Source organism: Gymnoscopelus microlampas (genome assembly GCF_963454915.1).
Source record: "Gymnoscopelus microlampas genome assembly, chromosome: 7".
Taxonomy (NCBI): domain Eukaryota; kingdom Metazoa; phylum Chordata; class Actinopteri; order Myctophiformes; family Myctophidae; genus Gymnoscopelus; species Gymnoscopelus microlampas.
This window is the reverse complement of record NC_139944.1, coordinates 43678788-43693334: the sequence shown is the minus strand read 5'-3', so window position 1 is coordinate 43693334 and position 14547 is coordinate 43678788. Positions and strand designations below refer to the sequence as shown.

At 41.5% G+C, this 14547-nt stretch overlaps 1 protein-coding gene across 1 annotated transcript in view; it reads right to left on the bottom strand.

Moving 5' to 3' along the window:
* loxl2a (lysyl oxidase-like 2a) overlaps nucleotides 1–13652 on the bottom strand; it is a 42460-nt gene extending 28808 nt beyond the window's left edge. The window contains exons 1-3 of the mRNA XM_084063174.1: nucleotides 13493–13652; nucleotides 9975–10285; nucleotides 5924–6099 (exon numbers count right to left, since the gene is read on the bottom strand). Coding sequence (XP_083919300.1) covers nucleotides 5924–6099; nucleotides 9975–10257 — 459 coding nt within the window. The 5' untranslated portion in view covers nucleotides 10258–10285; nucleotides 13493–13652. The remainder of the gene's footprint in view (nucleotides 1–5923; nucleotides 6100–9974; nucleotides 10286–13492) is intronic.
* Between the last annotated feature and the right edge of the window lie 895 nt (nucleotides 13653–14547).

The following is a 14547-nucleotide window of genomic DNA, read 5'->3' as shown; positions in this document are numbered from 1 at the left end:
CCTGTGCACACCGGGCGACCTGACATTTGTGGAGTGAGCGGAGTCATCCCTGAACAGATGACAAATAAACACAGCTCTCTCTGGCATCTCAGTGTTTGCTTCTGCAAAGAAACATACCCCCCGGCCCCTGCCCCCTGTTGGTCCATGACTTCATTTGTTTTATTCATTAGGTTAGCGTCCAAGAGAGACTAACTCACCATAACAGAACATTCAGATATAAGCAACAACTTAGTGGCTGCAACTGGCAGTCTGGCACATATACACTCTAAAATCCTCTGTATTCATTTAACTCCAACATGGTACAAATGGATAAATTAACACTGAGGATTTTACTGAGTACACACAGCGAATTTCACTGTGTGTACATACTCTGCAGACACTGTATACTCTATCCAAACTAGTAAATTCCACATTTTGCTGTGCTAAAACAATAAATGGAATCTAAACGTTAATTAGAATGACACTTGCTGATAGGTGTTTAGTTAATGAGTGGATTGGACAACTGGTTGCGACAGAATGTCTACTGGCGAAAGACATACGGTAGCGCACATCTCCAGAGCTCACTGAAGAATGAGACAAGACAGAGACCATAGTACAAGTCTCCTAGAGCTCACAGAAAAAGCCAAGGAGACAAGACGATAGACAGTACACATCTCCAGAGCTCACAGCAGAATGAGACTAAAGATGGCCATCACTTACTGGAAAAAGACCGTAGGAAGGTTAGAGGTTAACAGACAGTTCTGAGAAGGGTTAGAATCTGTTTAGATCTAGAGTTTGGCCAGAGGAATGATTGGCTCTTCTTCAGTAAATGCTGACTGAGATAGAAGAAGAAGCCATACATACTTACAGTAACAGTACACTATCATGGCTTAATGCGGTTCTGTTCCCAGGATCTTTTTTTCTTTTTTTTTTTACAGGAATTTGATACTGTTTCTACGCTTTCCACTTTCTGAGAATATCAACTCGCATGAGCATCATGCAACTGTTTTCAATATGCATGGCCTACCATTTGTGGTCAAAGCTGAATTTAATAATTACAGTTTCTGAGAGCTCTAAATATGACCTCATGTTCACATGTTCTCATAATGTTCTCCTAATGCTTGGCCCGCGAAAGCAACACGTTTTTGTTCAACAGCTTAGCTATTTAGCTAAATTAAAAGCGTCAACTGCTTGTCTCTGTTAGTTAGAACAGTTTGTAAACTTTTGACATGGTTTAGGGTGTAACCTTTCCAGACCGGAGACAGAATGCCAATTCATCGTGTGAATAAACAGAATGCAGGAACAGGGCTGTTCATTGCCTGACGTCACATCAAGGAGCTTTCACCATTCCTCTCCGCTGCAACTTCAAAGGCCACGGTGGTCCAAGGAAATATTTACAGGGTGGGGGTCTGAACTCCAATAACACCCTGGAGACGCTAAGTAAACAGGACAAATAGTCAACAAGAGGCCACTGCTTACAAAAATACATTATAGACAGACCACCAAAAAAAACAAGGTTGTGAATTTGGCTCGGCAGTGAGCATTTCAATTTACGGCAAAGAGACTTTTGAGAGATTTTCCTGTTTCTCCTTCATTTCCCTTGCCTCATAGTCGAAGAACCAGTCATGAGAAAGATACACAGTGATGTGAGATGCTCTCCCCAGGCCTGTTGCCTTTACAGAGTCCAGTAAAAACACAGACACTGTGCTGGCCATCCCACACAGACTGGCAGCCCAGCATGGACAAACAACTACAGCAGTAGGGGTCAAACAATTGAATTAATTAATTAAATAATGGAGACAGAAAATGTATTGGATCCATTAATTTTGGTGGTCGATTAATCAGATTAGTTATGTATACTTTCAGTGATGTAACATTTCTAATATGAGTTATTTGCAACTTCACCAAATTGTTAAATATTATCTGGGTAATGAAAATGTGCATTTACCATCATTTTGTACTTCATAACATTGTTTTACCATCTACATGAATCTAAAGAAAATCACTTCCAATTTCACTTGTTTAATCTGTATCCTGTCTGAGTTCTCTATCCTGATTGGATAAAATTGGTATCCCTGAAAATGCATTTTCTGTTTAATAAAGAGCTGTAGAGACATGGAGACTCATGTTACTGAACAAACGCTCTAGCAATGAGTACTATCAAAAATAGAGCTATTTAACACATTTTAACCAAAGAAAACCATTTACCTTTTTTTTTTACATACATGTTTTAATATTAAAGTTATATGTATTATCATTAAAATCGTAGTGTTTTGTCAAATATTTTGGGGCCCACTTGCAATATCCTCATGGCCCGCTAGTGGTCCCACAGTCTGGGAATCACTGTTTTAGAACATCTGTACTGGTCCTGTTTGTTAGAGGCAGTGGTTTAATATTATCTACTGGTACTGTGAGTCAGAGGCAGTGGTTTAATATTATCTACTGGTACTGTGAGTCAGAGGCAGTGGTTTAATATTATCTACTGGTACTGTGAGTCAGAGGCAGTGGTTTAATATTATCTACTGGTACTGTGAGTCAGAGGCAGTGGTTTTCGGTTATCTGTACTGGCATACAGGTCCATTCAGAAGGAATTCCCTCCTCCCTTTCTCCCCTCATGTCTGCACACCCACGCACACTTTCCATCCGGCAAAGTCGCGTTCTCATCACCCAGACAGGATGGTATTCCCCCTCTTTGTGTGTGTGTGTGTGTGTGTGTGTGTGTGTGTGTGTGTGTGTGTGTGTGTGTGTGTGTGTGTGTGTGTGTGTGTGTGTGTGTGTGTGTGTGTGTGTGTGTGTGTGTGTGTGTGTGTGTTGTCTGAAGAAAGAGCATGCCATAGTTACATCATTTCTTCCGTTTCTTTCAGTGAGGTCTGAGGACATGTTTTTGTTTGTATTCTGTACGCTTGTACACTTGTACGTGTGTGTGTGTGTGTGTGTGTGTGTGTGTGTGTGTGTGTGTGTGTGTGTGTGTGTGTGTGTGTGTGTGTGTGTGTGTGTGTGTGTGTGTGTGTGTGTGTGTGTGTGTGTGTGTGTGTGTGTGTGTGTGTGTGTGTGTGCGTGTGTGTGCATGTGCGTGTGTGTGTGTGTGTACATTTCCCAGACAGCAGAGTGGGGGTCTAGTGTGAGTGAGGATAGACTAGCAGAGACCTGGCAAAGTCATTATGGTCCAAATGGCGGCGAGACCATTCCAGCTCACTCTTCTATCATTTCACTGGGTTCCTGTGGACAAATATGACACTGCGTGGAAATATTGAGACCCTGCCCACCTGGGAGACCCCTATACCCTATGACATCACCGTGTCTTGACAGCGGTCTGTGAAGCGGGAAGTGCCCCCTAATGTTTTCACCATGTGCTCTGAAAACTCTTTTACATTAACAATGAGGAGTCTATGAGACATGCAAGTCTAGTCTAGTTTAATGGCCTGAAATAATGGCCTGACGTTATCTGAAATAAGTTAAAAATAAAGTGGTAAAGTGGCGAACAACAGAGTGGAGGGGAGGGAAATACCAATAGTATCTCAGTAAATTTCCAGTAATATTCACTGGAGCGATACCTGCAAGCTACTGTAGTTCAGGAAGTCGACTTGAGTTGCGCTGCTAGACACGTGATACATTCTCACTTCAACACACACCCAATGGGAGGATGTCTTTCCCAGGTGTTTCGCCCAGGCGGACAGGGTTTTGAGGTTAGGTTTAGGCATAGTTTTAGTGAAGTTAAATGTTAGGGTTTAAGCGCAATCAAGGCAAAACACCAAGGAAAGAGTCCCCACACCCAACACCCTCTTTCACAAAGCATCCATTTAAGCTGTGAAATGCACTTGCTCCCTCTATCTCACTCCAAACAAGCTGCTGCTCCTACAATTATTGCTGCTGCTCACCATTCCTGCATTTCATCATCACCCCCACCTCTAGTCCTCCACCCCAACATCCACCTACAGACTCTTGATTCTAGATTTCACCTGGGGAGAATCTTCCTATAGTCACTCTCTGATCTCATCATCTCAAGCTCTAAGCTTTATGGTGTATTAGCACCGAAGTCAGACGTAATGCCTACCTGGGTCAAGTTTTTTCTGAATTCTCATAGACGTGTTTAATATCGCGGCATAGAAGAACTGTGTTCCAAAAGTAAACAAATGAGCACGGCGGTTTGACTCATATGGATATGAAGCATCAACTGGCGGCGAGAAAACGCTAACGTTACAGCCGCCAAATTAATAAAATGTTCGCCAGAAACAGACTGTATCAAATATGAGTGACTAACTATCGATACTGACGATACAGAGCCACCTCCCTGACAAAAGCGTCGGGACAATTTGTTTATTTTTGGACCATAATTCTTATATGAGACGATTCTAAGATGACTCAGTGTTATTCTCCATAGAGAAATGACTTCCGTGACCCAGGGGATGAACGAGTGACTTTAGGACTTTGTGTTCTATACTTGCAGGAAGTGACCAGCTCAGAGTCTAGACACCAAAATGGGGAAAAAACGTATACTGCCATTCATTCTCAATAAATCTGACTGTTTCACGTGACTCGTCTGACTGAAATACACCTAAAAGAATAGGGCTATTGGATATTTACTGTAAGCACCACAGTCTTTGAGATTTTGATCAGGACATGTTGCATCATTTTAGACAGATTCTTCATAACAAATGGAGGGATGTATTTTTTTCAATGCAATAACACAATTCTTTGTGGTTTCCAGGCAAACCACAAAAACATCTGTAGTTCTCTCCTGGCCTAGGACATACAGTTGGAAGGACTTGCTTCTTAATTCTTTCACATAGACGCGTATCTTGTGCTCGGCTTGCCGTTATGGTCAGTGCAAGCAGAGAGTGAATTAAATAAATATTTGTAGGTATTTAAGTGACTTTACACCAGCCATCTTTGTTTATAGTAAACTGAGTGTGTGTCTGTTATTAAGAATCCTCTACCCTCCCTTCCTCTATCTCTCTGTCACACCACTTTAAATCTCACTCTCTCATTTTTTCACTTTTTCTCTTACATTCTTCCAGTCTCTCTGTCATTCTCTCTGTCATTCTCTCTCTCTCTCTCTCTCTCTCTCTCTCTCTCTCTCTCTCTCTCTCTCTCTCTCTCTCTCTCTCTCTCTCTCTCTCTCTCTCTCTCTCTCTCTCTCTCTCTCTCTCTCTCTCTCTCTCTCTCTCTCTCTCTCTCTCTCTCTCTCTCTCTCTCTCTCTCTCTCTCTCTCTCTCTCTCTCTCTCTCTCTTAAATTCAATTTAATTTAAACTGAAAACTGATGTTTCACCATGAAATATTAAAAGAAAATGTAAATCATGGTAGCCCCAAGTATTTGACTGGTACAACTCGGGGAATACGTTCACACACATAATACATTTTTCCTCTGTCTTCGTAAGGTTGGTTGGTTCAGTCTTGCCACCTATCTAGCTATTGGCTGCGCTTAATTAAAAAGGTCAGCGACCGAGGGGTCAAAACTGTGACTTTGAGCACAGCTGCAGGCAGTGGAGATACAATCTGCTCACCGCTGTCCAGAGCGTAATGAGGCTGACAAGCGGCAAATAACTCTCCATTGATGTCAATGAAGGGCATTAGGCTCCTATGCACGTCAAAGACCAGAAAAGTGGACTTATTCACAACGGACACTGCTAACAACAAGGATCTTTCAATCTAAGGCCTGTTCTTATTTCTCTACCTCTTTTGTTGTTGAATTGAACATCTGTTCAGTTAGTGTGCATGCCTGAATAATATGTGTACGTAATGTCTGCGGTCACTTGTTTATGTTTAACCCATTAAGACCTGAGGCCGATTCTACAAACGGCTTCTAAATCAGTAGTTCTCACACTTTTAAGATTAGAAAAAAAATGATCAAAAATAGCAGATGTACAAGCTCGCAGCGTGGCACGAAGTGACGCGCCGTGAGCTTGTAAATCTGCTATTTGTGTCATGTCCATATGATATTACCTCCACACTGTTGTCCATGGTTCTGATGAATTTGAAACCAGGAATGCGTTTCTGGTTGCACACCACCCCGACGTCTTCAGAGTGTTTGCAGTCAGTCACACCGAGGCCATTGGACTCACACTCTGCCAGACTCTTCTCTGTGCCTCTACAGTGGATATTGTCCAGCCAGATACGACCTGGAATGGAGAGAAGTAAAGACATGAATGAATGTCTATTACTGTATATACAGTATGATATTTTTGGGATATCATGGTATTGAGGTGGGAAACCCCACCCAGAGTTTGATACTTTGTTCTTTTTGACTACAGAGATTCTATGACAGGGAAGGATATTTCATAGCGTACTCATAGAATGTATTTATTTATTTCAGCTACTCTGTTATATTTTTGTTACATGTAGTCATGCACAAAGACTTTTTATTAATTGACCAGGTGGACCAATTAATCGACTTATCACCTGCAAGTGTGCAGCCATAATGAGTACTTTACTCATGTGTTTTCTGTCAAGCATTGAGCCCCTACTCTGGAAGTATTACAATGTTCTTTCCACTGAGTTATGCATGGCCACACGGGATCAAAGACAGATAATAATACGTTCTGTTCTGTTCTGTTCTGTTCCTCATACTAAAAAAGTCCTGTGTCACACCCTATCGACATAGTATTTTAGTATTTCCATTGAAGTCTTGGACCTTGAGACAGGAGACTAGCTCACATGGGAGACCACATTTCTTCCTCACCACATCCTGTCACGTTCTCTCACCCCTAACCTGGAGGAGGTGTTCGCCACTCATTCGGTACATCATGTGCAGCCCAGCTGGCTGTAATGAGTCAGCCATGTAGGGGAACCTCATAACTGTGAGCATGGAAACCACCAATGGACTGCTCCGCTCCGCAGTCCAGACGGCCTGAACATGTTGTTTGTTGGGGAGCAACCTGCTCATACCTACAACGTGACTTCATCTCACTGAGTACATTTCGTTATGCACGTAGGCAGCCTCCAGGCAGATGATATAGCTTAATTTGGAAGATTCACGTAACAGCTCAGCTGCCTGGCACCGAAACACAACAGAGTTTCTGAGTTCCAGCTCGGCGTCAGAGGGAACATTTTATTGTACAGCTAAAGGTCTATGTCCAAACAAATATTGAACATTGCCAGCCATGCCAGGTATGATAAAAACTGAATTGCTCTGTTAAAGCTATCATTTGCAAGGCTTATGGGAACGTAATTTCACAAGCCAGTGAAAAGAGCAGCGAATACTCAGGAAACCATGAATTTTCATATTGAGCGTTTACAGGCATTTATAATACGACCACATAGCCGTGGCTCAGAATCTCACCACACTGGACAAAGCTTAATGCTCCTCGACTCTGGCCGTAGGGTTAAGCTGGGAGATTTGAATAAAATGATTGTTTTATAAATAAATAACATGGTCATGAGTTTATAAGAAACACCAAACCCTCATTTGACCTGTTTTGGTGAAGTTACAGTTAATCACAGTCACACACAGTTCCTGTAAACATGAATTCAATATCAGTTGTCTAAAACTGAGTAGCCTCTGACTTTTTAAGACCTTTTCAAACTGGGATCACACATAAGAACCGTGGGAAGAACCACTGTTTTTGACCCACGAAAATGTAGAAAACACTTCAGCTAGTGTGTTTATGCCTTAAATTACAATGGTTCTTTTCATTCGTCGAGGCTGAAGTCATGATTGCAGGAAATGGAAAACCCTCTTGTTCCAACCACAGTTATCAGCAAGCATCAGATTCAGCAACAAGGACATGGACTCAAATAAAAAAATGTTTCCAACCATGTGCAGCATTTCTGTAAATGTGGGTCTCCCACAAACCAAAACAAAAATGTACTCATGAGCAAAATGGAAATGGAACATTGTCACATGGTCTCAAGTAAGGCTTCTTTACTGTACAATTTGCCATCCATAGAAAAGTGTAATGGTGGAAGCAATTGGAAGCCGAGTCGAATAATGCTCTTTGTTTGTAGCCTGGCTCCAGACCATAGACCCCGCCCACTCACTGAGTGGACTGCCTCTCGCTTCAGTCTGATAATCAGGCTTTGTTTGGTCAAGGCCTGGGAACGATACGAACCAGTTCAGAGACAGGTCACCATGCTCTCCCATCTCCCCTGTTGTAGAATCAAAATTAAATGTGCAATTAAAAGCTTTGCACACAAAGGCCCGGACCGCTGGCGTTGCGGTCCGGCCACTTAGGCTCTAATGTAGCTGCACTGCGCATCGTGGGTTCGAGTCCCAAGCAATAAAACATTTTGCTTGGGTGAGATACAGACACGAGACAAGACAGTATGTATTGTGGTCTACTGTATGTACTTCTATTCTGGTCTATTTACTTTTTCAGTGTGGTATGGTCTGCTGACCTTTTAACCTCTCTTCCTACCTCCAGGTCCCTCAGGTCAGCTGACGGGAGGCTACTAGCTGTCCCAAGAACTCAGGGGTGACTGACCGGCCGCGCCTTTGCTACCACAGTCTGTATACTGTGTAAACGCATTCCCCTCCCTATCAGATCTACTCCCTCCCTGGAATGTTTTATGTCCAGGATCAAGACTCTCTTTTATTAAAAAGCATTTTGATCCCCCTTATGTGGTTGATTCATTTGGTTGATTTTTATTGTTTTGTAGATTTGTGTTAAGAAATGCAAAATTTTCCAACACTTTCAGGAATTTTCAAAAAAAGCTCACAGCTATTTTTCACTAGCCAACCCATAAATGTGGTTAAAACGACTGTGATGCTGTATATGTATTAATTCATTTTGCTGGGGACCCCCTTGAACCACCCCAAGGACCCCCCCACTTTGAGAACCAATGGCCTGACAGTACCCCAGCCATGCAAAGTGGTCAGATACTGTATAATAATCCCATGTTTACTGGGATGTTGGCTGTTCCCCAGACATTACATCATGAATGCGATGCCTCAGATGGTTAGGAACTGTTCTCATCCATACGGAAACAAACAGCTAAGCATCCCACAGACATGTGGGATGTTTCGCTGTGGTTAACTCAGTAGGAAAACATGTGTCTTTAATAAGAGATACTAAATGAATGACAACTTTCATCTGACTCATTCCTTTGCCCTTCGTCCACCAGCAACTATCATATTTATGGAGTTTGGAAACTAGTTTGTCACTTTACAGTTATGAAGGAATTCGTACAAGACAAAAAGAGGGGAGGTGAGATTATGTCTACGCTACACGTGTCTGGCTCACACCCCTTTTTTCCAGTCTGTCCCCCTTGTGCTCAAGTGTGCTGATTGGTGTGTCTCAGTTGTCCTTTAATGTGGAAACCACCAGTGCTTGAGGGGGATTAGCAATCACACTGGGTAAACGTGCGCTGAATTCAAGGATTTCCATGGAACATATGAAACTGTCTGAGGACTGAGGAGATATACTGCTGTTGAATGTGTGTGGTGGGCTGCCTGGCTGCAGGCTAGCTGGCTGAGATCAACACTTCATGGATTGGCCAATAATGGGAGTTTTTAGGCTGTAGACCGTATAATGCATATGGACCGATACAAGCCCCAAGTCTTTGAGCTGACAGTTGGGCTTTATTCAGAATAAACTACATCCCTTTTTTTTTGTTTGTTTCATGTCGTCACCTTCTTAAAGTGAAGTGTCATCTTTTGAGGAAAATGATTTGATGCATTTTTTTTATATACAGGAAAGCTCAAAGCATTTGAAACAACAATATTCATCATCATCACATTGTTTTCCATTCCATCCATCCATTATGATCATTATGGATGAAAATATCAACAATTTTGGTTTCCAAGCGTAACGGTAACAAACAGGAAGTTAGACTGTTCAGGACAGCAGTGATATTGTTTACTACCAGTGGTGTGTTCTAGGTTTTTTCGGAGGGATACGATAATCATTCCCTGCACGACATGCGCGTGGTCATGGAGATACACGTTTTCAATGGATGAAATGGTTAGTACACGGTAGAACACACCACTGTTTACTGCCTGAAACTGACTATAGAGTCGCATTCATAACCCATTCTGCATCCACACTGGTTCTCTTACCGTCTCCTTTTCCATATTTGGCTGAAGGCGACCATGCCGCTGCGTCTAGATAGCCCAGCTCCCTGCAGGCCACTTGGGCAGCTTGGATCGAGAAGTCGTCATCACACACCGTCCCCCACTCTCCATTGTAGTACACCTCCAGACGACCCTCGTAGTGTTTACGCTTCTCCCCCGCCAACCTCAGCTGGATCACCGGGGTGCTAGAGTCTGACTGGCCATGGCACAGACCCCATATGGACAGCAAGGTGGACAAGAGACACTGGATAGTGGTCGGGTACAGCATGGCTCAGGATTTAACAAAACACAGTTTCCTACAGAGAGATAAAGACCAAGAGGGTAAAGGGGGATTAGTACAAATATGGTCTGCATAAATGGTTTTCATTTCTATACACACAGAATAATAAAGGTGCCAACTGGAACCAAAACTGGTTCTTCAGAGTAACGCCATAGAAGAACCAGTTTTGGTTCCAGAAAGAACCTTTCAGACATGGTTGATGGTTCTATAAAGAACCCAAACCCCTTAAACCGTATAAACTTCATCAACCGGCTGAAATGAATGAATGTTTGTCAAAAATAGCAGATCTACACTCCGTGGCGCGTTGTGAGCTTGTAGATCTGCTATTTTCGATGAATGTCTGTCCTATTAAGACATGGTTTAAGTCAAGAGTTCAAAATGTCCTCAAAGAACTTGGACAAAAAAAGATTCTCTAGAACTAGATGAGGGACATGAAGAACCATTCACTAGACTAGATCAAATGGTTCTTTAGTAGTTGATGGTTCTTTGTGGAACCATATCGCCTTTTAAAGAACCATTTAAGAACCATTTTTTTCACGTGTGTGGCACCTTTAATCCAAAGCTTTACAATGTGCATTACATTCGCCCATTCACTTTCACACACTGACGGTGGAGGCAACCATGTAAGGCAGCTCATAGGGAGCAGGGGGTTCAATGTCTTGCTCAGACAAGGACACTTCGACATAAAGCTCTGAGGAGCCAGGGATTGAACTGGGAAACCTCTGGCTCCCATAGGCAAGAGACACTATTATGTATACTATAATGTAAGCCTTCCCTTCCCTATCCAGATTCATATGAAAACTGTATGAAATAGGCTTTGAAAATGAAATTCCCATTATTATAGCTTCTATAACACCAACTATTATAAAGGAGGTAGACATATTTTCAGATATTATGCAATAGGCAGAGACACACAGCAGTTTGTGGTCATTGGGGTAGTTTAGTCTGCAATTTAAACACGGGAGAATTTTCAATATAAAGTCACTTTTTCAGCCCAGCAACTGTATAGTTTGGCCATCCTAATTCAAGGACCCCGCCTCCCACCTCAAGAACCACAAACTCATGGACAGACTTCACCCTATACTTAATTAAATACATGGAGCCAAGAGCAACAAAAAAGTTGTTTTCACTGTTTTAAAGACAGACAGAGACGTGGACACAGAGGGATGGGAGTCTGTAGGCCCTCCTCAGGTCATGCTAAGGGTTGGGAAGGGGGGCTTTACCATGGCATTGATTCTTTACTGTACCTCTGACAGCCTATAATGAAGAGTAACTGTAGTGTAGGCCCATGCAGGGAGTTCTGTTCTCTGCCCTGCAGGCTGAGCTGCTATCTGTGGTTCATCTGCGGCGCCCGCAGGCTGTGCACTATGGATTCAGAGGGAATGTGGGCTCCAGTCCACCTCCCTATTTCACGGTAGGCCATGAAAGTGTCAAAGGAGGCAACCAAAAGAAGGGAACGCTCCTGGAGGGTAGGAACGCAATGAAAGGAAGATGGGAATAAGGGGGAGGAGAGGGGGGGGGGGGGGGGGGGTGGTGTGGGCTATGTATAAGCTTAGCAGATGTATGGGGGGGGGGGGAGCAGCAGGGTTTCAAGTTGACGTCATGGTGACTGTCAAACAAACTGCTGAAGTGACAGATTTGAAGCATATAGAAATCTCCTGCATTGAATAAATGATCAACAAGTACACGATGTTCAATCAAGCTCTTGCTCCATTGTAATTTCTCACTGGTCTTACAACAACTAAACATGTTTCCTTTTTCTGAATGGAGAATGTGCAGCTGGGCTACTAGGTCTCTAATAAAATGTTACATATGATCTCCAGTAACAGCAGAGAGAAACAAAAATAATCATAATATGTATTTTCTCAATATTTTCACATTTTCTCCCCTTGCAAATTAGATTGGCCAACTGCACTCAACACACCATTTGAAGTTGAATTCATGGACACCCCAAAATACACAGGACCACAATGGAAAGAAGCCGCTAGGATTTGTTGTGTTACCCTTTTAGCGATCATTGTAATATCGTACCACTGTAGGCTACTATTTGCAGCTGTTAATAAAGTATTCAATCAATCAATCAATCAATCAATCAATCAATCAATCAATCAATCAATCAATCAATCAATCAAATATCACAACAATCTCCTCAGGATAAGTAGCCAGTGATTTAAGTGAATTAAGGTCCATCATTCCACATATCATAGCTATATATTATTATATATATTACACATGTTATAGCCCTCCCGAGTCCCACCCAATGCAATGCTTATATAAAGTACCCTTTTTACTTTTAAGTAGTTTCATTTTTTTTTTTCATACACCTTACACATATTGCAATTAATGTTGGTCTACAAGCTCTGAAAATTTCAGAGATGACACAGAACTTTTGATTAAGTTTAAATGATTAAGATTCCCTGCAGTTGTGTGCAGTTATGCAATTTAACAAGTTGGTATTAGTAGCCTATACAGTAGCATACAGTATTAATGATGGCTACCATTGGCAGGGCGGGTCTGTGAATATCATTAAATATACAATTGATCAGTTGAAACAGAGACAGCATATAGTTTTACTTTCCACAGTGGTGTAAAGTAACTAAGAACATTTACTCAAGTACTATACTTAAGTAGCTACAATGTTGAGGTATCTTTTAGTGGAGTATTTCCAATATTCTATACTTTTACTTCTACTCCACTACATCTCTAAGGAAAATATTGTACTTTTACTCCACTACAATGATTTGAAAAACTTTAGTTACTAGTTACTTTGTAGATTTTGATTATTATTACAAAATATACATGACCCACTTCAGCCCTATATACATTTTGTACATTTGAAAATAGCAGATCTACAAGCTCACAATACTTTTTGTGAGCTTGTAGATCTGCTATTTTCAAATGATTTTCATACATTTTATACAGTTGAAAACGTTAGATGGGACATTCTGCACAATAAGTACTTTCTACTTTTGGTACTTTAAGTATACAATATACTTTTGGTACTTTAAGTATGCAAATACTTTTGTACTTTTACTCAAGTTAATTTTGAATTCCAGACTTTTACTTGTAACAGAGTATTTCTACATTTATTGATACTTTCACTTAAGTAAAACAAATTGAGTACTTTTTCCACCACTGACTTTCCTAGAGGTGCACAGTAGCCTAAAACGGAGACAGTGTATAGTAGCTTACATCCTAATGATAAAAAAAAAAGCACACTTACTTAGTCTGACCGCGGGACGCACTCCAATAGGCAGCAGACCTCGGGATGTTCACTAACACTTGTTGAACTGGGTAATGTCCAGTCCTGGACGTAGCAGACAGTCCTTTATGTGAGATGATAGCTGAGTCCTCCTCCTCTTTATGTCTCAGGCATCTCACTGTTGGAGCATGCCGGCGGGTTCCTGGAGGTTCCCGTCCCACTGCGAGCATCACTGGCCAGCCAATCAGCGGCGTTCTCAGCATCCTACACACGCCCCCTAGTTGTCCAATTTTGGCCAGAGCTGTTGCTAAAACAAACAAAAAAGGAAAAAAAACACACAGATGTTTAGAGAGAGAGAGAGAGAGAGAGAGAGAGAGAGAGAGAGAGAGAGAGAGAGAGAGAGAGAGAGAGAGAGAGAGAGAGAGAGAAAAGTTTTCAAGACGTGATTTCTAGGAAGAAATTGTAATCTTTTTTTTCTTTTTTTTCCTAGAAATCACTTATTTTTTGGCTCTTCAAAAGTATTATTTCTTCTTCATTGTAGCAGTGGTGGAACAAGTATTACCGGTACATTTTTTTACTTACTTATTTGAGTAATAGTACCAAATGTACTTAAAAAGGTACCAAAAGTAGAAAGTACTCATTATGCAGACTGTCCCATTTCAAATGTATAAAAATCCTTTGAAAATAGCATATCTCCAAGTGTGAGCGTGTAGATCGGCTATTATCAAATGGCCGAAATGCGGGAGGGTTGAAGTTATATAGGGAGGGTTAAATAATTATTTAACTTAAGTTTTCAAATGTAAAAAATACAATATTTGCCTCTGAGATGTAGTGGAGTAGAAGTAAAAGTATTGAAAACTGGAAATAATCCAATAAAGTAAAAATACCAAATTTTACGTAAGTACAGTACTTGAGTACCTGTACTTAGTTACTTTCACCACTGGTATGTAGGCCTATATATGTAAGATATATATATGTATCTAGTATGTATGTTTGGCCCCTATATCTATCTAGCTCTGGTCCATAGTGTTAGAAGGAGTTCTCCTAACGGTATGGACACGAGCCATAGAGTTATA